We start from the raw sequence: 25,271 nt of genomic DNA on the forward strand, positions 1-25,271 counted from the left end.
TATCGCGGATTTTTTGCTGGTTCGCGGATTTCTGCGGACAATGGGTCTTTTAATTTCTGGTACATGCTTCCTCAGTTGGTTTGCCCAGTTGATTTCATACATGGGATGCTATTGGCAGATGGCTGAGAAGCTACACAACCAGAACGCATATTAAGTACTGTATTAAATAAAACTCCTCAAATATATTGTGAGCACGGGGGGCTGTTCGCACCCCTATAAGATACGGCCCTCAAAAAACGCTGAAAGATTACCTTCACATGGCTCCCTTCCTTGCTGGGCTTACATGTGGCTGCTTTGTCAAGCGATATGCTTCCTGCACGGTGCTTCGCATACTTAAAGATCAAACAGCACATATTGATTTTTGATTGTTTTCTTTTCTCTCTCTCTCGCTCCGACATTCTCTGCTCCTGACGGAGGGGGTGTGAGCAGGGGGGCTGTTCGCACCCCTAGACGATACGGACGCTCGTCTAAAAATGCTGAAAGATTATCTTCACATTGCTCCCTTCCGTGCAGCTGCTTTGTCCGGCGGTGCTTCACATACTTAAAAGCCAAACAGCCCTATTGATTTTTGATTGTTTGCTTTCTCTCTCTCTCTCTGACATTCTCTGCTCCTGACGCACACTCCTTTGAAGAGGAAGATATGTTTGCATTCTTTTAATTGTGAGACGGAACTGTCATCTCTGTCTTGTCATGGAGCACAGTTTAAACTTTTGAAAAAGACACAAATGTTTATTTGCAGTGTTTGAATAAAGTTCCTGTCACTCTACAACCTCCTGTGTTTCTGTGCAAATCTGTGACCCAAGCATGACAATATAAAAATAACCATATAAACATATGGTTTCTACTTCGCGGATTTTTACCTTTTGCGGGGGGTTCTGGAATGCAACCAAGCGATTGAGGAGGGATTACTGTAAAACGCCATAAAGAGGTTAAAAAACAAGGGGGCCAAACACATGCAGAGCAGGTTATAGATAATGAAAACAGTGGAATTCAAAAGACGCAAAAAAAAACGTAGGCGAGAAACACATGCAGAGCAATATACAGAATATGAAAGCAGAAAAAAATGAAAGTGTCAAAACAAAGAAAGTAAACATCGCATTAGCACAAACAAAGAGAAATTATTACTCGGAGAAATAACGAAAAGGCGAATAGAGATCGAATATATGGACATAAGTGATATGTCAGAAGTATGTAAATATTGTAAGGCTTTGAAGTTTAAGTCAGAGAAATTCAAAAACGGGGTTTACCTCATATGCATTTATTGGTTACTTTGCAAAAAAATTATTAACTGCTGATGATGTAGATCGTTTTGTCTGTGCTGAAATTCCAAACAGAGAAACCTATCCTGAATTATGGTACAAAGTCATTAAACACATATCTCACGAACCTCATTTAAAAGATTCAGCATGTTGGTACTTGAAAGATTCCAAATATTGTTTTTACTGAAGTTCTGACATAAAAGTAAAACTAATGAAATAGCAACAATTCAAAGAAAAAAAAATCTTAAAAGTGAAGCGAGCAGGAGGCACCGCCCCCTAGTTTTCCAAAATAATAGAAGACGCTAAAAATGGACACACATATCTTGGTGGCTTATTGCATACATGGACCAAATGGCTCAAAGCCTAGAGGCCCGATTGCCAGATTCTACAAACTACGGGTTAAAGAAATTCTGATGTCAATTCTCAGACAGAAAGAGAAGATTATATTTGAAAACCGCCATAATTGTACTATCCCAGATATCTCCTCTTTCAACAGCTGTCAACTGAGCTACTTTGTACAGCATCAAACAGCAATTACACAAAGCTGAATTCAGATATATTCTCTTACTTCCAGCTAAACTAAAAGTAAATGTCAATGGCCAATTTAAAAATTTTCAGTTCTACCAAAGAAGCAGAAAATGAACTAAAAAAAAAAACTGAACATGTGTCATTTTGTGCTTTAGTAATACAAAAAAGATTCTGCTTGCAACTTGGTCTATTCTTAATGTAACATTTGCCGTAACTATACCTTCTATTTCCTCTTTGTTCACTTTTTCATTTACTATACTTAAATTAATTCTATTAACTATATGTGCATTTGGGTAACTACTAAGTAACTGAAGTAACTGAAAAGTGTCATTAAAAAAATCCTCTTTTTTGCTTTCAGGAGACTGTTTAACATCCCACTCTTAGTTTACTGTATCTGGACTGTACTATCATAAGATATCTCAATTTACTCTTTACTACACCGCTTCCAGTGGTTTGTCTAGCCTCATTTGGGAAGGCAAAATGGGGGAGGGTTCAGGGTGGGGGGAGTCTAGGGTTAGTGTTAAGAGACTGGATCTCTAAATTTTTCACTCCAGCTATACAAAGTAAAGAGGTGTCGGAATCTTGTTACATAAAACAATCTCATTTGCAGCATCAGATTTAATTCTTGATCCTGAAGGCCACTATGTTAATTAATCAGAAAAATTACACATAGGAAATAAAAATGTTTGGTTTGAATACACCTTATGAGAAGGATTTAGGTGTCATAGTGGACTCGACAGTGTCAACTTCAGACAGTGTACATAAGCCATTAATAAGTTTAACAGAATGTTAGGTTATACAGCATGAAATGTTGTGTACAAGTCCAAGGAGGTTATGCTTAAGCTTTGTAATGCACAGGTGAGGCCTCCATCTGGAGTTCTAGAAAAAGTCCAGAGAAGAGCAACTAGGTCGAGTTCAGAGCTACAGGGGATGAATTTACAGAGAAAGATTAAAAGATTTGAACCTTTTCAGTTTAAACAAAAGAAGATTAAGAAGAGATACGTTTGAAGTGTCTAATACTATGAAGGAAATTAGAACAGTAGATGAAGACAGTTATTTAAAAAAAAAAAATTCATCAAGAACAAGGGGACACTGTTAGAAACTTGTTAAGGGTAAATTTCACACAAACATTAGGAAGTTTCCTAACATGGAAAACCAAAGACACTTGGAATAAGCTACCAAATAGTATGGTAAACAATTGCACTTAAAAATTTTTAAAGCTAGACTTGAATTAAGTGGTTAGGCTTTGTTGGATTGAATGCCCCATCCTTGTCTTGATTGTTCTAATGTTAAAATGAAATTTGCAGATTAGATCAAGAATAGGCCAGATCTCCAATTGAGACACTTTACAAGAAAAGATAAACTTTACAATCAGAATTTAACCTCTTGACAACAAAAGAAAAAAAAACAAAAAACAAAAGACTTTAAATCGTGACATCACTAATATGAACATAGACAAAGGCTAATAAAATCTTAGATCAACAAATCCCCAAGCAGGAAGTTTAAAATACTTGATCATAAAAAAAAACCCGCACATATAGCAAGTACTTTAAGTCCTTATATTTTACACAGTTTAAAGAAGACAAGACACAACCTAAGGAGTTTGTTGATGTAATACAAATACTCCAGCTAAATACTCGGTCTACAGACACTGAACAAACCTCTGACACTCTCAGAATTACTGGATGCTATAATCTCAATCCAAAGTGGTAAAACAGCAGGTCCTGATGGCTACTTAGTAAAATTTTGTTAAACAAAATGTAAACTAAGTTTGCGCCACTATTATTAGCAACATTCATAAAAGCTAAAGACAACAAAACTCTACCTCAAACTTTTCTTCATGAATCAATCATCTTTACATAGAAAAAAACCCGACTTATTACAATGTGCACGATAACATAATTGTTCGCAAGTGAAATTTGTTGGTAAGATACTCTCCAATGTGGACTGTCCAAAACATACACCATGTTCAAACAAACGCACAGCATTGTGGGAATGACATCTTCCCTTGTATACAATTAGTGTGGAGCTTTCAAGAAGTAACCATTAATATTTTAGCAAAAAACAAAAAAAAAACAAAACACATTTTCACCATATATCCATTGAACATATGGATTATGTGACACAAATTTTTCGTTTTTCCATGGACACTTCGTTGTGTGCTGATCCTCTATTGATGCCATTGAGTTTAACTGTTCAATTTTTAATTTCTCCATGAAAACACAGGATTTAATTTTTTCTTGGCCACCACTAAAAAGTAAATGGGGTAAGTAACATTTAAAAAAATGTCTGGTTGGAGTATTCCTTTAAGTGTACTTGGTATGTTTATGACAAAGACCAAAGACAACATTGCAGTCCTTTCATGTAATCTAAGACCATATTACCTGCACACTCAAGTAAAGAGAAATGCAAAGCTGTCCTTTCACCACTTTATGATGAGCTGGTTTGGAGAAATGGGAGTGTATGCTGAACAGACTTAGAAGACCCAAAATGGTTAATGACTATGTATTTCAAATAACGAATTGTTAAATCCAGTGACATGCCTTCCTCAAATGAAGCATAAGTCCATTTCTGTGATTGAGGTTTCAGTGTTGAAAATAAAACTCCATAGCAGCAAGGACTCAATGGATAAATGAGATCAGACTGCAGATGCTAAAAGCACTGGATATTTTCAAGCTAATTGTCCATGCCATGGTGAGTAAACAGTGGGGAAGAATAAATGGTAGATTTTGGAGGGTGGTTCCCACTTTTACAAAGGTGGAAATCTACCTGTGATCACACTCTGCATCCTCAATGGGAAAACATGCAGTGAGGAACAGAAACAGCCTGTCTAATAGATGAACCTCAGATCCTTTAACACCAAAGATTCAGTTATGCCATTATTTTCTGTAGGGGGCGATAGCTCCCTGGTTGGAATAAGTTTTTTTTGTAATTGTGGCGTTTAAAGTATCCCAAAACTATATAGATATAATATTAAAAGGTGATATCTCTCCCATAGTGATTGGCAGTAAGAAATCACATAAGATAAAATACCTTAGCTTTCTTTAATGAAGATTTACGCGGCATTACAGACGGAGGAAACCAAACAGGTGGGATCTCGATGTACAGTATACAGTCTGCCATTTTCTGTCACTGCACTGGAAGGGTTTTCAGGACGGATGACGTAATCTTCCATCAGTCCATCGGCTTCGAAGACTTGGCTGCTGTCCAGGTCTATTATACTGTTTTGTCCACGTGCAGGCCCTTACTTAGGTTCCAAGCAAGGAGAGGATTCAATTTCATCTAATATACAGAAATAGTACAATGCCCATTTTCGTAGTTGTACCTTTCTCTCTTCAAATGCTTGCCTAGCAGTTCTAAATGCTGAGAGCCCCTGTGTGCTAACTTTGGCCTGGCCTGTAGATGTTGGTGGATTTATAAAATATTTTTTTGTACAGAGCACAGTGACATTAAACTTATTTTTCTGATTACAGCCATGGAACAGTGGACCAAGTTTCCTGGCACAGATAATTTGTAGGGTTATAAGAGATTGCCAATCTTGCAGAAATGTGATTTGCATACCTGAAAAAAGCTTATGACCATGTTGTACCTTACGGAAACAGTTTCAAGAAAAATGGTTGAGCAGTTGTTTTTATCACACTGAAGCAGTTCATAGCAGAGTACAATAGGGACAGGATGAGAATTAATTGGGATTGTCTCCCAGAAGTCCGTAGCTTGAAGTCTTTCCAAGTTGGGGAGTTTGAGATTTTACAGAATACTGTGAGACTAACCAGTGAATCCATCCTACAGCAGGAGTTCTACATATGTTGCATACTGCTGTATACTTTATTTTCCATTCAGACAACCACCCCATTCCCACTTGTAGTAAGAGTAGTAATGCAAAATTCATCAGCAAGGTACACACATAAACCAAAACTCAATTTAATGTTACCAATTAACATGGAGTGTCAGAGAAAAAACATGGATACATGAAGAAAATATGCAACCTCCACAGAAGCAATGAGAAGTCAGGTACAGGCTGCCCCGTTCGTTCTAGGTGCACGGCTGGTAATGCTGCACGCGGTGATCCAGTTGTGGCTGAACAGGGCGGTGAGGGGTAGCATTGTAGTGTGCCTCAGATGGCTGCGTGTTGAATGGGGGCGGTGGTGTTGCGTACGCTGCAGGCAGCATACTGTAGTGGAGGTTACTGTGAGGTGGGCAGGTGATGAACCGCCCCTCGCTGCTCCCAATCATTCTCAATAGCAAGCCTGTTTGTACTGTTACACACATAGCAGGAAGTTGTCTCTTGTCAGTACAGGGTGGTCCAGATCTAATTATGCAGATCCAGATCGTTTGGATTGATTTATGCAGGGACAATTCCAGTTTGGCGCGAAGACGATTCTTCATGTCGTCAGTTCGCACACTTCTCAATGGTCCGGGATTTTTTGGGTGATTTTCTATGTAATAAACTGAATAAGTTATAGCGTAATGAAAATTGCATAATTAGATCTGGACCACCCTATACATCAGACGTGTTGACGACTGGTGCCTTCCTGCTGTGATAGCTGTACAGTGCTGTGCAGAAGAGCTCATCTTAACCTTTTGTCTTCACCCTTCAACAATGTCTTTGAAACACAAATCTGATGCAAGTGCTGGTGATATAGTAAAGAAGAGAAAAAACATCACCATTGAAAATAAAGAAGAAATAATAAAAAGGTCAGAAAAAGGTGAAACTCCATCATTCATTGGCAGAGCACTTGGTTACAGTCTGTCAACAATAGCATTTGTTAAAATAATGTACCTGTTCCGACTTACGTACAAATTCAACTTAAGTACAAAGCTACAGTCCCTATCTCGTATGTAACCCGAGGACTGCCTGTATTCTAAACTTAAAAAACACCTGAAAATTAAAATAACACCAGAATTTAGTAAATAATATGGCTGTATTCATTGCAACTTTGTTGTAGCTATGATGTAATCAGATCACTAACAGATATGTTGTAGATGTTAAGCCAAGTAAAAATGTTAACTTTACAGCAGCATCAGCCTTGTAGAAAATAAAGCATAAAATTCATACCGAATAAATTGATGTCATGGCATTATTAAAGAAGTCCTCTTCTTTCTTCTGTGAGTTAACAGTGTTTCCAAAACCAACATAACGGTTCTCCTGACTGCTATATCCACCTCCGCTAAAATAAATTTTTTAGAATGATTAATAAACATTTAAACAATGCACTGTTAAAACTTTATTTTATATTTCTTAAACAAGCCGTCAAATGTTTCTTAAAAGATGACTGAGGATGGTTAAATGGAACTATACTACCACTGTTCTTTTGAAAACCATTTCTAAATATAAACCTTTATTTTGAATACTACCTTTTGCAGTGGACACATTATCCAATTATACTTTGCAAACTAAAGCAAAAGCATAGTACAAAAAGGTAAGAACTATTGATGCTTTGCTTCAGGTTAAAAATTTAATATGATAAAAATGACTGACTAAATGTGTAAAATTTTTCAAAAAATTACAGTGATGTTACTTCAGGTATTCTGAGATCATCTGCTATAACAATGATATTCCCACCAGATCCAATACGTTCACCAGTGTTTACTAATAATCTGATTACCTGACATAACAGCATTGTGATCTTGTTATCAGTCAAGCCATTCTCTATTTCTGATTTGCTTAGTAATGGGAAGCAAGAGTAATCTTGAGATTTTTTTCTAATTGTCAGCTTTTCTCCCAAACCACACTTGAAAAATTGAGAAAGAAAGAAAGAAAGAAAGAAAGAAAGAAAGAAAGAAAGAAAGAAAGAAAGAAAGAAAGAAAGAAAGAAAGAAAGAAAGAAAGAAAGAAAGAAAGAAAGAAAGAAAGAAAGAAAGAAAGAAAGAAAGAAAGAAAGAAAAAACAGGTATACCTTTGATAGGAGTTAAGATCATCACTCAGCCAATCTTCAAACGCCTTGTCCGAGGAAGAACCTGAACTCTGGGCTTGACCAGCTGAAGTGCTGCCAGGGAGAAATGAAAACATGACAAAATCTTTGTAACTGAAACAGATTCAATACATACATTGTACCTTACCTACTCTTAAATTGAATTTCCCCTGGATTAAAATTTTTACACCTGTTATGACTGTAAACAACTAAGAACATCAAAACAAATTTCAGATATCCTAGTCAGTCACATTTTTAAATGAAATTTTCTGCAGGAAAATAATAACAATATGAAAATAGGACCATCGCTTCTGAAAACATATGCAGTCTAAGACTGACATAATGCCATGAAATACCCCAATAAGGATTGACAATAGGAAACTTCTCAATGGCCAACTGAAGCAATTACAATTCTTTAAAAAGCAATGTGACAACGATAGGAATAGCCTCAGCTGCAGCTCTAACATTACTTTTCCATGGAATACTCTTGAGCTTTAATTTAGAAACTGAGACTACTGAACTAGTTAGCTTTCTCTAATTTACCAGCTAGATCATCCAGCATTTGTGTACTCTTTAGATAAAGCATCTACCTCCAAAAGCAGTTACATTTATCCTTGGAAATTTAAACAAGCCTTCATTTTGGGACTGTAACATACACACTAGAGTATAGCCATTAGTTTCTATAAGGTGATAGGGCAAGACTAAAGCATTTATATACGACTCTACATCAGAACCTAAGAAATTTTTAAAAACAAGAGAAGACAATTCAGTCCTTCAAGCTGGTTGTTAAGTTAATAGCTAAGATGTCCCAACATCTGATCCAGAATCTTCTTAAAGGTTGTTAGGGTTTCTGCTTGTTCCAGACTCCCACACTCTTTTCATAAAGCAATGCTTCCTCGCTTTAGTCATAAATGCACTTCCCTTTACTTTCCACTGGTGTCCACAAGTAGAAATAATTCTATTAAATCTAGTTTATCAAAGCCTTTCAGAATTTTGAAGATCTGGATTAGGTCCTCAAAGAATTCTCCCTCCTCTAGATATTAAACAGTTTTATTTCACAGAGTCTGTCAAAGTATGACATGTTCTTAAGAACTGAGATGCTGCTATGTCTTTCTTGTAAGTGTGGTGACCAGAACTGGACACAATACTGCAGATGTGGTCTCACTACTGCATTCTATAATCTAAGCATAACGTACCTCAATTTATATTTAACAGTTTTTACTATATAATCTTAACATTTTATTTGCCTTTTAATAGTTTCTATGCAACACTTAGATGATGAAAATGTTGTGTCAACATAAACTGCTAATTCCTTTTCAGAGGTTGCTTACTTTAGAACAGTGTAACATTGAATTTCATTTTGCCTGTGTTTAGCATTTTGCACTTTCTATATGAAACTGAATTTTCAAAGCCTTTGCCCAGTTCTTTTAACTATATAAGAGTACAAGGATTTCAAAATATAACATTTAGCATTAATATAACTTTTTTTTTTTTTTTTTAGACAAATCTCTCAAAATATTTTCTTATAAGGTTTTTAATCCATTAACATACAGCAATGTATGTGACAGAGCGAGATAGAGTAAAGGAGAAACAAAAGTACCATACTGCAAAACTCTCTATAATTAAGAAAAAGTTTTTGTGACTTGTCACCAGGGGCCTCATGTCTAAATGGTGCGTATGCACAAAAATTTTGCGTACGAACGCCTCCATGCTCAAATCGCGATATTTAAAACAAACTTGGCGCAAAGTCATTCACATTTTCATGGTAGCTCCAACCCTGGCGTACACAAGTCCTCCACTCGGTTTTGCAATCTGGCGGCACCCAGCATCTCAAAGCAGTGCTACTGTTTCTGTGTGGTTACCCTTTCTTTTTTAGATCCACATCCCTGATGTGGTTTTATCATATACACTGAAACTAACTGCATATTGTTTATTAGTTTAAGGCATCTGATTGTAATTAACCTGTAACAATATAATGGTCCAGGGAATAGCCAAAGTATTCCAAATACCATAGCTGCTTTAGCTTTGTTACTCTCACTGCACCACCTTCTTCTTTCAGCTGCTCTTGTTAGGGGTTGCTACAGCAGATCATCTTTTTCCATATTACTCTCACTGCACCACTCGGAGTATTTATATCACTATATCCGAGTGGGGAATCAGATCTACAGCAGCTGATCAGAAAGAGAATTATCGGTATACAGCATCAAGCACATGCTGCCTCAGCCATGCTGTCTATTGAACTGCTTTCACATGGCAAACGCTTCAAAGCCTTTCCTGTACGGACCTCGTGGTTCAGAAACAGTTTCATCCCAAGACCTATAAACGCATTCAATCAGTCCATCAAGTGCTCCTTGTAGAACTGTTTGTACTTATAAGTACAATTACCTCACTGTAAACTTGCACTACAGTTATAATATTGCACAACCTGAGGCACTTTATAAAGCGCGTATTTACATATGATGACTATCATTTTTAAGATGAAATGCAGCAAAACATGTTTATTATAGTATACAGATAAAACTAACTTAATTTAAATAATCTATATTGTTAATAATTAAACATGTGAGGACACAGTGCTGCAGCGCTAGAGAGGAGCTGGCACTCCGTTCATGGATTGTTCCTGCCTCACACTGTATTCTTGCTGGTGCTGGCGCGACACTGGAAGGATAGATGGATAGAATAATTAAATACGTACTACGAAGATATTTCAATGTTCCTTAAAAGTTTTGAAGAATCGGCGTTTCTAAGCTTACAGATGGCTTAACGTCTATTACAGAGCTGATTGTGTGGCGATTGGGTATTTGGAGAAAGAAAAGTAAGGGGGTTAGTAAGTTTGAAAGAGACAGTACTGCTACAATAAAGTATTTCATCGAAAGTCGTGCATGGCGCAGCAAGCATCTTGCATGAGACATGAACAATCACTGTGCCACCATGTTCCCATGTTTAATAACATGCTTTAACTCATATCATCATGAAAATTATATCATGTATACATCTCAGTATTTTAATTATTCAGAGAGCTGTAATATTACGAATGTAATGGATTATGTGTCCTGACGGAGGAAGAGAAAGCCCGCAAGCACGTAGTGATTCACACACACAGAAGATCAAATACAAAACAAAGCATTTAATGTGCTACTTTAGTTAAGATGGGATTTGAGAAACTAGTAAATTAATTGATTTTAAGATGAAGTTTATGATGTTCTACTTTAATGACAAAATACATTATGTGATTATAGTGGAAATTTCGAGATTAAAGTTGACATTTTGTGCTTTTTCCCCCACTGTGTGCCTTTTTTTTTTCTCTGTATCCTAATAAGCTTTCATATGACACTCAGACGGTGGGCTACGACTTGCCTTTTCATGGCAACTTTGATATATGACAACTTCTTTTTTATTTCGGGTACTGTGCAACTTTGTGAACTTGAGCTTTCGAGTTTCTCCTACACGCTATGTCACTCGATCAACTTCCTTTTGTTGTTTATACCACTGTTTAAACCAACAAATAGTATGTTTTTCCTTGCCTCCACTTGGTATTCGCTGAAATTCTTCTATTTTCCCTCGTGTTTTTGCCATTGTCTTTTCACAGAAGGCTGAGCTTAAGGACTATTTATATTGATTTGCATATTCAAAGAGGCATAATTTTGGGAGGAGCTGGGGCGGGACAGCAGGCGCGTGCACATGCGTTAGTTTTCACGCTGACCAGGATTTATGTAGTGGAAGAACGTGGAAGTTGGCGTTCGCACAGACTTATGCATCTGGATTTTTTTCTGCATATGAACATTTCCGCTTTTTGTGCTTATGCCATGTTATAGTGTGAGTTCTACGCACAGCGTTATACATGAGGCCCCAGATGCTTAGGGCTGTGCATTCAGCTCACCTATTCCACAGATCAATTAGATCAGATAAAACACACAGAGACAAGAAATGTAACAACAAGCTTTAACAAGACGCCCAGTTATAAGTGCCTTTAAACTGAAATTTATAAAATATTTGGACAACAGGAAAATATGCAATGCCATCGCTTGAATTTTGCTTCTTGACAATTAAATTTCTCGCTCATCCTCTAAAGATATAGCAAACACTGAATATACAGTGGTGTGAAAAACTATTTGCCCCCTTCCTGATTTCTTATTCTTTTGCATGTTTGTCACACAAAATGTTTCTGATCATCAAACACATTTAACCATTAGTCAAATATAACACAAGTAAACACAAAATGCAGTTTGTAAATGGTGGTTTTTATTATTTAGGGAGAAAAAAAAATCCAAACCTACATGGCCCTGTGTGAAAAAGTAATTGCCCCCTGAACCTAATAACTGGTTGGGCCACCCTTAGCAGCAATAACTGCAATCAAGCGTTTGCGATAACTTGAGTCTATTACAGCGCTCTGGAGGAATTGTGGCCCACTCATCTTTGCAAAATTGTTGTAATTCAGCTTTATTTTAGGGTTTTCTAGCATGAACCGCCTTTTTAAGGTCATGCCATAGCATCTCAATTGGATTCAGGTCAGGACTTTGACTAGGCCACTCCAAAGTCTTCATTTTGTTTTTCTTCAGCCATTCAGAGGTGGATTTGCTGGTGTGTTTTGGGTCATTGTCCTGTTGCAGCACCCAAGATCGCTTCAGCTTGAGTTGACGAACAGATGGCCGGACATTCTCCTTCAGGATTTTTTGGTAGACAGTAGAATTCATGGTTCCATCTATCACAGCAAGCCTTCCAGGTCCTGAAGCAGCAAAACAACCCCAGACCATCACACTACCACCACCATATTTTACTGTTGGTATGATGTTCTTTTTCTGAAATGCTGTGTTCCTTTTACGCCAGATGTAACGGGACATTTGCCTTCCAAAAAGTTCAACTTTTGTCTCATCAGTCCACAAGGTATTTTCCCAAAAGTCTTGGCAATCACTGAGATGTTTCTTAGCAAAATTGAGACGAGCCCTAATGTTCTTTTGCTTAACAGTGGTTTGCGTCTTGGAAATCTGCCATGCAGGCCATTTTTGCCCAGTCTCTTTCTTATGGTGGAGTCGTGAACACTGACCTTAATTGAGGCAAGTGAGGCCTGCAGTTCTTTAGACGTTGTCCTGGGGTCTTCTGTGACCTCTCGGATGAGTCGTCTCTGCGCTCTTGGGGTAATTTTGGTCGGCCGGCCACTCCTGGGAAGGTTCACCACTGTTCCATGTTTTTGCCATTTGTGGATAATGGCTCTCACTGTGGTTCACTGGAGTCCCAAAGCTTTAGAAATGGCTTTATAACCTTTACCAGACTGATAGATCTCAATTACTTCTGTTCTCATTTGTTCCTGAATTTCTTTGGATCTTGGCATGATGTCTAGCTTTTGAGGTGCTTTTGGTCTACTTCTCTGTGTCAGGCAGCTCCTATTTAAGTGATTTCTTGATTGAAACAGGTGTGGCAGTAATCAGGCCTGGGGGTGGCTACGGAAATTGAACTCAGGTGTGATACACCACAGTTAGGTTATTTTTTAACAAGGGGGCAATTACTTTTTCACACAGGGCCATGTAGGTTTGGATTTTTTTTCTCCCTAAATAATAAAAACCATCATTTAAAAACTGCATTTTGTGTTTACTTGTGTTATATTTGACTAATGGTTAAATGTGTTTGATGATCAGAAACATTTTGTGTGACAAACATGCAAAAGAATAAGAAATCAGGAAGGGGGCAAATAGTTTTTCACACCACTGTATTTGTTTTGGTGACAGAAGACTGGGTTTTGATTTGATGACAGAGATTTTGTGGTCTACCAATATCACTTTTTGCTACATCTTCATTAGAGATTTTTTTTTTTTTTTTGCAAAAAGTACGGTTTAAATTATAGTTTGCTTCTAAAATTGAATTGTTATGTTTGCTAAATTGAAATACAAAGACTCAAAGCTTTTCCTTTTGCATCTTCATGAACAAGATAACATGGCAGGTTAGTTAATGAATCTTCCTAGTGTACCTGTGTCTGAATTCTAAATACCGCAATTTGTTCTCCAAAGTGCAATAGATGATCTTGTGCCAGGTTTGCCAGTGGATTAGGATATTCAAGTTTGGCTAGGCAAAAATTGTCTCATTTTAAGAAGGGCATGTCTCTTGTCACAAAATGTTGATGAACAAAGTGGTTAGATGTGATTTAACTCTTTAGCAAGCATTTCAAATACCACAAGTCTATTGATGTAGACAAGCAAGTGTGACAAGTTTGCCAGAAAATTAAATGAGCATACTTGCACTGGACTGGACAAAATTCACATGCAATCAAAATGTGGAATAAGGAATACCCTTGCAATTTATACAAATAAGAACCCAGCTGCGATCTTTTAAATACCTGCAAGAAGTTAGCTAACTATTCCATTTTACTAGATGGATAAACTTTATTTGTCCCCTGGGGGAAATTTGGCTTTCTACAGTAGATTGAGACACACACACACACACACTGGTCTGAACACATATCAGAATGATTAAAAATGAAGAAAGTTAAAAAGAAAGAAATCTTCTGACTTGGTACAAGGGTACCTCTGGTCACGACCGCAATTCATTCCAAAACTCTGGACACGACCTGATTTGGTCGCGACCCAAATGTAATTTCCCCATAAGATTGTATGTAAATACAATTAATCTGTTCCAGACCATTCAAACTGTATGTAAATATATATATTTTTAAGCAAAAAAAATAGTTAATTATACCATAGAATGCACAGTGTAATAGTAAATTAAATGTAAAAACATTGAATAACACCGAGAAAACCTTGAACAACAGAGAAAACTAACACTAAGAGTTCGCGCTAGACCCTTAAAAAACTGCTTGCTGTAAACACTTTTTTTTATTATTTTTAAGCACAGGGCAAAAAAAAAAAATTAAATGCCACTTCTCTTGCGAAACTTATCAAACCATCCTCTACTGGCTTTAAATTACTCACCTTCGCCACACGAAGGAGGATTTTTTTTTTTTTTCAGCATATCGCCATAAATCTTCCTGGCTTTCTCGCATATGATCGGCTTGCTTACGCTATCCCCTGCAAGTTGATTCTCATTCAACCACACTAGCAACAGTTTTTCCACCTCTTGCAGCACTTGAGGCCTCTGCTTGGTTAACATTATAACGCCCTTTGCAACATCATCTGCTTTGTTAGGCTCTGTTAGGCTTTATGCAAACAAAAGAAAATGGGAAATGGAGAATGGCAAATCATTGGTGTGTACGAACGCGTGTAGGGATAATGGCCACCAGTGTTTTTGTTCGCCACCAGAGCATGTGGTCGTGAACAGATGCAAAGTTTCGGTAAACTTTTTGATTCTAACCCGATTTGTACGTGTTCAGAAATGTTCATCACCAGAGGTTCTACTGTAGTTGTATAGTCATAGTAAGGTGTTAGACAGGAATATTGTTGTTGGTATAAAAGCGTTTTGCGGATCACAGTAGTGCAGTGGCTGGCACAAATGCTTCGTGGATGCAATGACCTGGGTTTAAATGAATACTTTAATAAACCTGCCAATATCTTTTATTGTTGAATGTAACTATGTATGTAATATCAAACCTTTAAGCAGTATGTTCTGTTCACAGGAAATTATGTACAGTTGCATGAAATGGCAGTTCATGCTCATTTCAAGGTATGGTAAGCAGCAGCATGTACTCTGAGGGACTCCATAATTTCAGAACTATATATATATATAAAGCTCGTTCTCTCTCTCTCTCTCTCTCTCTCTCTATTATATATACAGTAGATATATACAGTATATGAGTGTCACAGCAAAGGGTCTGAATACTTAGGACCATGTGATATTTCAGTTTTTCTTTTTTAATAAATCTGCAACAATTTCAAAAATTCTTTTTTTTGTCTGTCAATATGGGGTGCTGTGTGTACATTAATGAGGAAAAAAATAATTTAAATGATTTTAGCAAATGGCTGCAATATAACAAAGAGTGAAAAATTGAAGCGGGTCTGAATACTTTCCGTACCCACTGTAGATAGAGAGAGAGAGAGAGAGAGAGAGAGAGAGAGAGAGAGAGAGAGAGCTGGTGCCTCTTAGAGGGCCAGGTGCATGGGTACTCTACCTATGATGACAATAATCTGTCTAATCTTCCTGCCTAAACACTTATCGCTAACAGAAGGGAGCACACAAAATACTTCTAAAATACCATTAAACATCGCTAAAAAAAAACCTACTGAAATAAAATTATATACATAATCAAAATACTGTCTATAGTGAGAAGTCAAGCAAAATGACACCTTTTATTAGCTAACTAAAAAGATTACAATATGCAAGCTCACATTTGGACATGACTTCTACTTGCAACAAATGGGGATTGCAATGGGCTATTGGTTTGCACCTCACTAAGCAAACCTATTTATGGCAAAATTGGAAGAAGACTTTATGTCAACGTGCATCTTCAAACTAATGCTGTATCTCCATTACATAGATGACATCTTCATAATCTGGACTGCCAGTGAGAAGGACATCATCCATTTTCATAATGAATAGAATTCTTTCCACCCCAACATAAAGCTGAAGCTTAATTATTCAAAAACAGAAGTCAGCTTCCCTGACACCACCGTTCAACTGAAAAACACCCCTATAACTTCTGTTTTTCACAAACCGACAGACCTACCTAATAAGTGATAGATTCCACCCCAAACATATAAGGCGCTCCATTATTTTCAGCCAAGCAATACAATACAATCGTATTTGCTCAGACCCGACAGACCAGGATAAACAACCGCAGGAGCTTAGACAACATTTCATCAGACAAGGTTATACTCCCAAATCAACAGACACTCAAATAAGAAGAGCTACTGCCATACCCAGACACAACCTTCTGGAATATTAAAACAAAGACAATAAGAACCGCATCCCCCTTGTTGTCACTGAGGAAGAAAAAACATTATTAACTATAATGATTATAAGTATTTAACTCACAAATACCAAGGACTATATTTTGTATTAATCATGCTGCAGACAACTATATGATTTATTATTTCTATATAATTTGTTTTTCATATACGTAGAAAAAGAATTAAGCTTGTGCACAGTTTAAGGGACTAATTTGCATTCTGAGAAAATGCTGATCTCTTGATACTAACAGAACACCCTGTGATATTATAAATCAATGTGATAGTTTTCTGAATTCTTGCTTAAAACTATAAGACACATGTCCCTTACGGATTAATTAATAAGGATTTATTAATCTAACCAGACAAAATCTAATGAAGATATTAAAGCTGTAAGAATGTACTTTCTTTATAACTAAATGTACTGAACTATAAGAAACTGCTTTAAACTGGTCTTGTGTCTGTGTGCTGATAAGGGCGTATTTTTACGAATGTAAGTGCCCTGATAACTCTTTATTTTACTAAGAAACTGTGCACTCCTGCATGTAATAAATCAGGATGTAACTGTAACTTATAGCAATCTATATATGACCTCAAAATGAACTGTCATGTTTTTTTCTCTTTGGCTAATGAATAAGCTAGGTAATATAAGAGGAATTTTCTCTTTTTAGAGCAGGCAGTCTGTTCTGACCAGCCAGTGGCACAGAGCTGGGGGGGAGGGTGATCCAATCTCTAACTCACCAAGAATAAAGAAATTGCTTTTTATTTTATATTGGTGTCCGCTTCCTTGTCGTTCTCGACTTTCAGCGACCACATCACCTATAACCCACATCTTGAAGCACTTTGAAAAATTATAAAAACTTCAGCCAATACTACACAATGACAAAAAACTAAAAATGTATTTCCAGAACCTCCCCTCCTGGCATACAGATAACTGCCAAACCTGCAGCAACTAATTGTCCGAAGCTCCCTAACTAAACCAACAGAAAATGGCACAACTCCCTGCCTACAGAAAAGATGTAAAACATGTGCTCACATTTATAATACAGACCGTGAAGTTATACCACACTGCCGACTAGAACATCGCATAAAGGGATCATTTTCTTGTAGATCATCTAATTTGGTCTACCTTATTCTCTGCATGAAATGTCCTGACACTGCACTCTATGTGGAAGAAACTGGACAAACACCCTACCAGAGAATGAATTTGCACAGATTCTGCATCAAACGTGGCAACACAGATGTTCCTGTAGCAGCCCATTCAACAGCCATGTACACTGTGAGAGGGACTTTAAAGTCACAGTGCTTATGGGCAACTTCAGAATACAACAAGAGAGAAAAGAATGGGAAGTTAAACTCGTGCTCAAACTTAACACATTATAACATGGTGTGAATAAAGACAAGAGTTTTATGGCCAGATATGAGGATTGCTTGCATCTCTCGGACTGACACAGACAACCTGTCTACAGACCCACAATGTATCAAAAAACTCATCAGAAACTTCAAAACACTTTGTTGGACAGTTATCTTACCCAAAGATCTTGCATATACATTGTTCTCCTCTCTTGCTTAATGAATCTTAGCCTAAAGAGGTCTATTAATTTTTTACATTTAAGATGTCTCACTTAAAGGTTTTCCAATGTTGCATCTGTCCTGGTGTCTATATAATCACAGGGAACTCCAGTTTCTGTATTACATCTTGCCTGAAGGGGGTTCCTGAGTTGCCTCAAAAGCTTGCATATTGTAATCTTTTTAGTTAGCCAATAAAAGGTGTCATTATGCTTAACTTCTCACCACATTCATAATGGCTAACACTGTAAAACACCCTAATACAAAATACTGTCTAAAATGCCTTAATAAATAGATCTTTAAAATTGCAAAATTAAAACTGTTAAAAGCAGATATTCAAATAAATAATAATCTGGTTTTAAAAGCAATGACCAGTAGTTAAAATAGAGTACCTAAAAACCCCATAATTCAAAAATAAAATTTTGGATTATCCGAGAAACCTTAATTTGATGGTGTACATTAGGGTTCTAAAAATTTAAAATTAAGGGTTTTAAAAGGTGTTCTTAAGATAAGGGACTCTAAAAGAATGGGCCAGAAGGGAAAAATCTTAGGATTAGGCACCCAAAAGAGAGTCTTAAGATTAGGTACCTAAGGGGAGATCTTAACATTAGGGACTTAAAAGTAACAATGCCCAACCCACACAAACTTTAAGGTTAGTCTTTGTAGTTGGGGTAGGACAGTCTAATTATTCTGTATCCAAAAATTGAACAATCAGCTTGCAGACTCAGGTCCAAGTCCTACAAAACATTCTTAAAGAAGTACACAAAAAGGTTAGGGAAATTTACAAAATGATCTACTCAGACACCCTGCCTTTGTTATTCCTTTGTCCAGTTAAGGTTGTGTTTAAATTCTTGGTCTAGAAAGGACACATATGTTTATGAGGCATCCAAAAATATTTTGCAACAGACGAAAGCAGCATATTAAAATATACAAGCACTGGTATACCATGATGGCTGCTTAGACTTTATTTAAATAAAACCTTTGCTTATTTATGAGACAATGTTGGAATTATGATAATTGCCATTTCACTTATAGCACTGTTTGGGGGTAATAGTCAATGGTATATTATTGGATAATGAAAAAAACTTATCCTAACTTTCACAAACATTGTTGGTACAAACTTGCTCAACAGAAAGAATCCTAAGCCACCTATCATAACACACTGGAAAAAGAATAAATTTAATTTAAAGCTAAAAAGGCAATTTCACCTTATAAGTGTATTAGAATCTGGCAGTCTTTTATTACTCCTATCCTTAAAAAAAAAAAAAAAAAAAAAAAAAAACACTTTGTATACTGCACCATTGTTTAATGATAACTTCAAACTAAGCCTTTGTTCTTTCTCTGCTCTCTGAATGGGTAGGTGAAAGGGCTATCTAATACATTTCACTGCACAACAATTTTTTTTGAAAAGTCTTGCATCCTGAAAAGTTTTTGCCGATTGTGACAGGCACCTACTGGGTATGCACAAATATAGTTTTGGTTTTACTACGTGACGTAGGAACTCTGAGAAATTGACATTTATATGTTTACTGACAATAACATATTTAGTCACGTTTATGTTTCGCATAAGCTATTAAATTCAACAGAATTAAAAGTGTTTTGCTCCTGGTTTTCTTTTGTATTCAATGTCTGGTGCATCACGTTGCAGTGTCCAATAGTAGTCAGCAAGCATTGACGGATTCCAATTGCCCTGGTATCGTTTCTCCATCGTAGCAATATCCTGGTGAAACCTTTCACCGTGTTCGTCACTGACAGCACCGAGATTTGCGGGGAATAAGTCCAATTGCGAGTGGAGGAAATGAATCTTGAGTGACATGTTGCACTTCATTGTCTTATATGCTTTGAGAAGTTTGTTTACCAGCGGAATGTAGATTGGGTCTCTGTAATTGCCCAGAAAATTGTCAACAACGTGTTTGAAGGCCTTCCAGGCAATTTTTTCCAGCCCAACTAACAGATCTTCAAACTGCTTCTCACTCATAACATGTCTGATCTGGGGGACAACAAAAATGCCCTCTTTGATCTTGGCGTCAGTTATTCTTGGGAACATCTGTCTTAAATAATGAAAACCTTCGCCTTTCTTGTTCTGTTGTTTCTGGATAGGTGTGCCAAGCTTGTGGCATCATATTCAACAAGACTTGAGGCTGTAATTGCTGCCAAAGGTGCATCGACAAAGTATTGAGCAAAGGCTGTGAATACTTATGTACAGGTGATTTCTCAGCTTTTTTATTTTTAATAAATTTGCAAAAACCTCAAGTAAACTTTTTTCACATTGTCATTATGGGGTGTTGTATGTAGAATTCTAAGGAAAAAAAATGAATTTAATCCATTTTGGAATAAGGCTATAAAATAACAAAATGTGGAAAAAGTGATACGCTGTGAATACTTTCCGGATGCACTGTATACAGTGCCATGGCTCCTACAGATGGGAAAATATTCAAGATGAATGGAAAGTTAAAGTCTAACACACAGGAATGAAAAATAATTGGGAGATCTTGAAATTTCTTTACAAACTATAAAATGTAAGCATTTTCATCTTCTTTGTGGGGTTGTCCTTTGTTAACATGGAACTTCAGTATTAAACGTTTCTTAAATGTGTGATTACAAAAGCAAATATCAGGGTTGGGGGGGGTCTTTATTCAGTTTAACTATGTTTAGTACATAGTGATAAACGCTATACACATAATGCTTACCGATGGACAGATGCGAGTGGAACCTTGGTTTGAGGTGGGGACCAGTTTCTAGCCGATGAAGTTTCAACAGACCAATCTCGGCCTTCAGCTAAAGTGGCCACCTGGGATGGGAAAAAGAAAAACACACACACACTCACAAAACGTATATTAAAAAGGCTGTATCTTATTTTAATTAAGTTTAAAAAATAATTTTATCACTGTCTGCTCTAAATCCTAATAAAATTAACTTCTAATGGTAGAAATTGAGAATAATGAACAAAACTGGAATATGATCAAGGTACTGGCACAGTTAGAGATTCATATATAGAATACACTTACATTATTTAAACAATATTAGCTTACAGGTTGTCAATTGTAAGACTTATTGTAATATACCTTCCCTAGAGTCACTGTCACTAAATAAAGTCAATTGGGCAAATCTCCACATCACCTAAAACCTATACTAATACAATTAATAAAAAAATAGCCACTGTATAGACCTACAGTATGTATCTCATAATGCCTAAAAATTTATTTAGGATCGAGCTTCACCTGTAACAGTTTTTACCAAGCATCTGTCTCCTTTGACCAAAAGTTTCGGCTTTGTCCTTAAACTAAAACCACACTGGTCATCTAATGTGAATTCTGTTGAAAGCCTGTTCAATGAATGCCCTTGTGCTGCCTAAACTGAAAGAATTTAAGTCATCCATGTTTCATTGGCTATGAGAAATGTTAATTGCGTCATGCATTCTACAGAAAATAGCTACACTCATGTATATTGTTCTTCTGTCATTCTCCACAGGATCACAAAACTTACTCAAGGTCAACTATCTACAAGAAGTAGGATAAAACAGGTTAAAGCTAATATCACAGTTCATGACTTCCAGTCATTAGGTACATGAGCCTTGCTGACTGCAGCTCCTTGTCTTGTCACTGGACCATGTCAATTTACACAACTGAAAATTACTAAGCATGTCATATTTGGCAACTGTGTTCCAACTTTCCAGGACTGTCATGCCTGCTTCTTTTTGTTACAGCCAATAACATGCTGCCTAATAGAACTGGTGTTGTGCAAAGTGTTATAAGGTCTGGCGAGGTAAGCTACAATCTCAGCTCCTTTTCCAATTCTGTCGTGGTATGCAAAACAGAAGCTCAGATTTGTGAGGTCTAAAACTCCTATGTTCCTTACTCCTTGTTGCTGCATTACATGCATTGTACTTATGAATCAGCATTCATTTTTGTCTCTCATGCACATAGAGTCCATCCCTATGACTAAAGACAAAATCACTGAGTCACTGGATATGCTGATTATGTGACCAGCCTCCATGAGAATGCACTGCCAACTGGCTCCAACTCGGTAAGATTATATAAATGAAAGCTATGACTTAAAAATTTTTGGAAAAGTCAGGCAATGTCACATAGTCTTTAGTAGCTAATGAAAATTCAGTTTCAGTTTACTTTTCTATAATGTTCTTCACTAAGTGCAGGCATAGAGTGCTGCAGTAAGTTCAAAGGGTAAATGCAATTATAATGTTTACAAAATGTTAATTACATAATGAGTGAAAGACACAGATTTCTTTAACAAAAATTAAACTTAACAATAGTCCATTAACATTACCACTAAACTATGGCCAGTTGAAGACATGGGTGTTACTTGAGTGTAACCAACATCTAACTGGTTATAGACACTGAGGTCTCTCTCTCTCAAGAGAGAGAGTTGGAAAGAGAGACAGAATGAGCATGGTTTGTACAGAAGTTACCAAAACAGTTACAAAGCATTTAAACATAAATCTAATGAACAAGTGGAAACTTATTGTAATGAAATATATATATATGAAGAAAAAAAAAATCAACTATAATTCAAAGGACAAATATAAAACACAGCTTCACTAACCTTGTCTCTGAATAGTGCAGCTGCTTTGCTGTTGTACTTTTCCTGCAAACTCCAGCAAGGGTCACAGTCATCCTGAGATTCTAAGAACTCTCGGAACTTGCGATTTCCACCAGCTTTCATCTTCTCTAATTCGATGTCCTTCCATTTATCCATTGTGACAGAACGCACAAAACTAAAGAGGTACGGAATAAGAGACAAATCACTTTATATTTTAACTTGCTAAAATTCGAATACAACTAACAAAACTTTAAATTTGTATCAGTAATTTAACATGATGGATATAAACCATGAAAGAAAGAACCGAGGAAAAAAAATTCCTCAGTGATACAATACAAGCGTTTTTTTTTTAATGAAAACATCTTAATGCCATGATTCTCAAGTAATTTTGCAATTGTCTTGCTTTATTTTGTGATTGAATATTTTTAAATTGTGAACTGTTTACCTTTTTGCAGAATATTGTTTTTGTGATTATTGTTGCTATGGCTGTTGCTAAGAATATCACCCATATTTGCAATGTGTTTGACGTCATGACTATCACTATAAAACATGACATCACTGTTCAGTCAATACCCACATTTATGGATACACAGTCTCATTAGCAGTGTATTTAAGTTACTAAAAAAAGACTTGCAAAAAAAAAAAAAAAAAAATTGAAACCTACAAACTCTGGTTTTAGATCAGATTATGGTCAATTGTGAACTATTATGTCACAGGTAAACGGATAGGCTAATGAAAATAGTCTAGCAAAATAGACACAAGGTGTAACATTTAGGTGTGTTCAAGAACCACGCAGACACAGGAGCTCTCAAGTAGGTAGGTTCTAGAATTTTCCCAATCCATTTCAGCTTTTCAGGGGAATCACTTTTACTCATCAAGACATTCATAAACACATAAACACCCTACAATTTGCAACTGCCAATTAACCAAACCTAAATTAAAAAAAAAAAAAAAAAAACTTTCTAAATAAATCCTTTTTTGCTTGAGCATGTCTGGTCATTGTAATTTTTATGAAATAGGACTTGCAAAGCTATTCCATTATGACAAATGTTAGGCAATAACGGAGGTGAACTTTATTACAGTGAGTAACCACTATGGATATCGGCTGAATGTGGCACTCTGATGGTGACAAGATTTTCAAAGTCCCAAATCTGAACAACTGTGTAGCAAATATACCCACTTATAAAGCCCCTTTTCATTTGTTTAATGTTGGCTTTATCTCAGCATCATCAGGGAGAGATCACAGCTCTTGGGGGTAAGAAAATAAAAAAGACTTTCAAAAATGAACAAATGGAAGTGGAATCAAATAAATTCCAGTACTCTTGTTGTTTGGTTTTTGGTCCTCATCGAGATGCTGTTCATATGTACAAATTCCTAATCATCCTTGTCCCATTTGGAGTTTTGACTACTGGTTAGGTCAGGTCAGGATGGGGAGCATGCACTGGTACAGCGCACTGCTGCACCCACCACACAATGAAACAACTCCGGATCCTGGTTGGCAATCTCAAAGGCATACCCCTGGTTCAGTTCCACCCTCCAGAAGTGACCATTTATCTGCAAGGTGTTACGTGGGAATCCCCTTGGCCTGATCAAGCCACTCGGGAATTGGTCTCCTCTGTTAAGGGAGATGGACGTCTGAAGTGGAACTCCATTAGCAGCTGTGTTAATTTTTCTCTTATTTTCATCATCCCGAGGTATCCTGTATTTACCCAACTCTAGAAGGTTCTATTACAGTATATGCAAGCATATATAAACATAAGCGGTAAGAAAAGGGCTCAGAAAGAAATGGAAAAGAAAACCAAAGCTACAACCAAGCCTAGACAGGCATCAAGTCCAAGTTCAACCTCAAGGTATGGCCTTACAGAGACTGATGAGGAGCAGACAGGCGAAAGCACAGATCTCTCGGGACCCTGGGCCACTTCATCGATCGTCTCCAGTTGAGTGCGAAAGTGAGAGCGAATGTACAAGTGAATGTACATTGTCACGATAGCTCATCGATTCCAGAAGATTCTTTGAAACTGGAAATGGCCTTGCCTTCTGCGTTTTCATCTATTCCTTGCGAGTCGGGAGCATTGGCAGAAACCGGGCTTGTCACTTCACCTGCGGAGCACGAAGGCCGAAACGATCTGTCTGAACTGAAGGTAATGATCAGTGCAATGGCCACGGCCACCGCTAAAGACATAAAGGAGCTCAAGAAAGATAGAAAGAAAGAAATACATGGTACGCTCAACACAAATGAGAAGCTGCGGCAGGATAATAAAGACCTGAACAAATGTGTATATAATCGCTTTTAGGCAGCCTTTAAAAGATATGCTGGAAAAAATTAGAAAAACTGAAAAAAACACATTTAGGAAAATGCATGTAAGTTTGAAGAAAAACTGAGAGCACTTGGCCATTAGTTGGAAGACGTTAAGCGAACATTCATGACTCAAATTGAAACAGCCAAACCTCTGGCATCTACTGCGGACGGGAAAGCAACGGCTGCAAATTCCGAATGCAAAAAACTTGGAGACAGACTTACTGTACTGGAAGATGGATGCAGAAGGAATAATATTAGAATCGAAGATCTCCCAGAGAATCATGAAAGTCCAAACCCAGTGAAATTCATAGCTGAG

At 36.9% G+C, this 25,271-nt stretch overlaps 1 protein-coding gene across 5 annotated transcripts in view; it reads right to left on the bottom strand.

Annotated features, from left to right (window-relative positions):
- arfgap1 (ADP-ribosylation factor GTPase activating protein 1) overlaps positions 1-25,271 on the bottom strand; it is a 116,138-nt gene that overhangs the window by 31,531 nt on the left and 59,336 nt on the right. For all 5 annotated transcript variants that reach the window (XM_028811741.2, XM_028811743.2, XM_028811742.2 and 2 more), the window contains exons 4-7: positions 22,660-22,831; positions 20,787-20,887; positions 7,685-7,774; positions 6,844-6,955 (exon numbers count right to left, since the gene is read on the bottom strand). In XM_028811741.2, coding sequence (XP_028667574.2) covers positions 6,844-6,955; positions 7,685-7,774; positions 20,787-20,887; positions 22,660-22,831 — 475 coding nt within the window. The remainder of the gene's footprint in view (positions 1-6,843; positions 6,956-7,684; positions 7,775-20,786; positions 20,888-22,659; positions 22,832-25,271) is intronic.

The sequence above is a fragment of the Erpetoichthys calabaricus genome, chromosome 10, assembly GCF_900747795.2.
Source record: "Erpetoichthys calabaricus chromosome 10, fErpCal1.3, whole genome shotgun sequence".
NCBI lineage: Eukaryota > Metazoa > Chordata > Cladistia > Polypteriformes > Polypteridae > Erpetoichthys > Erpetoichthys calabaricus.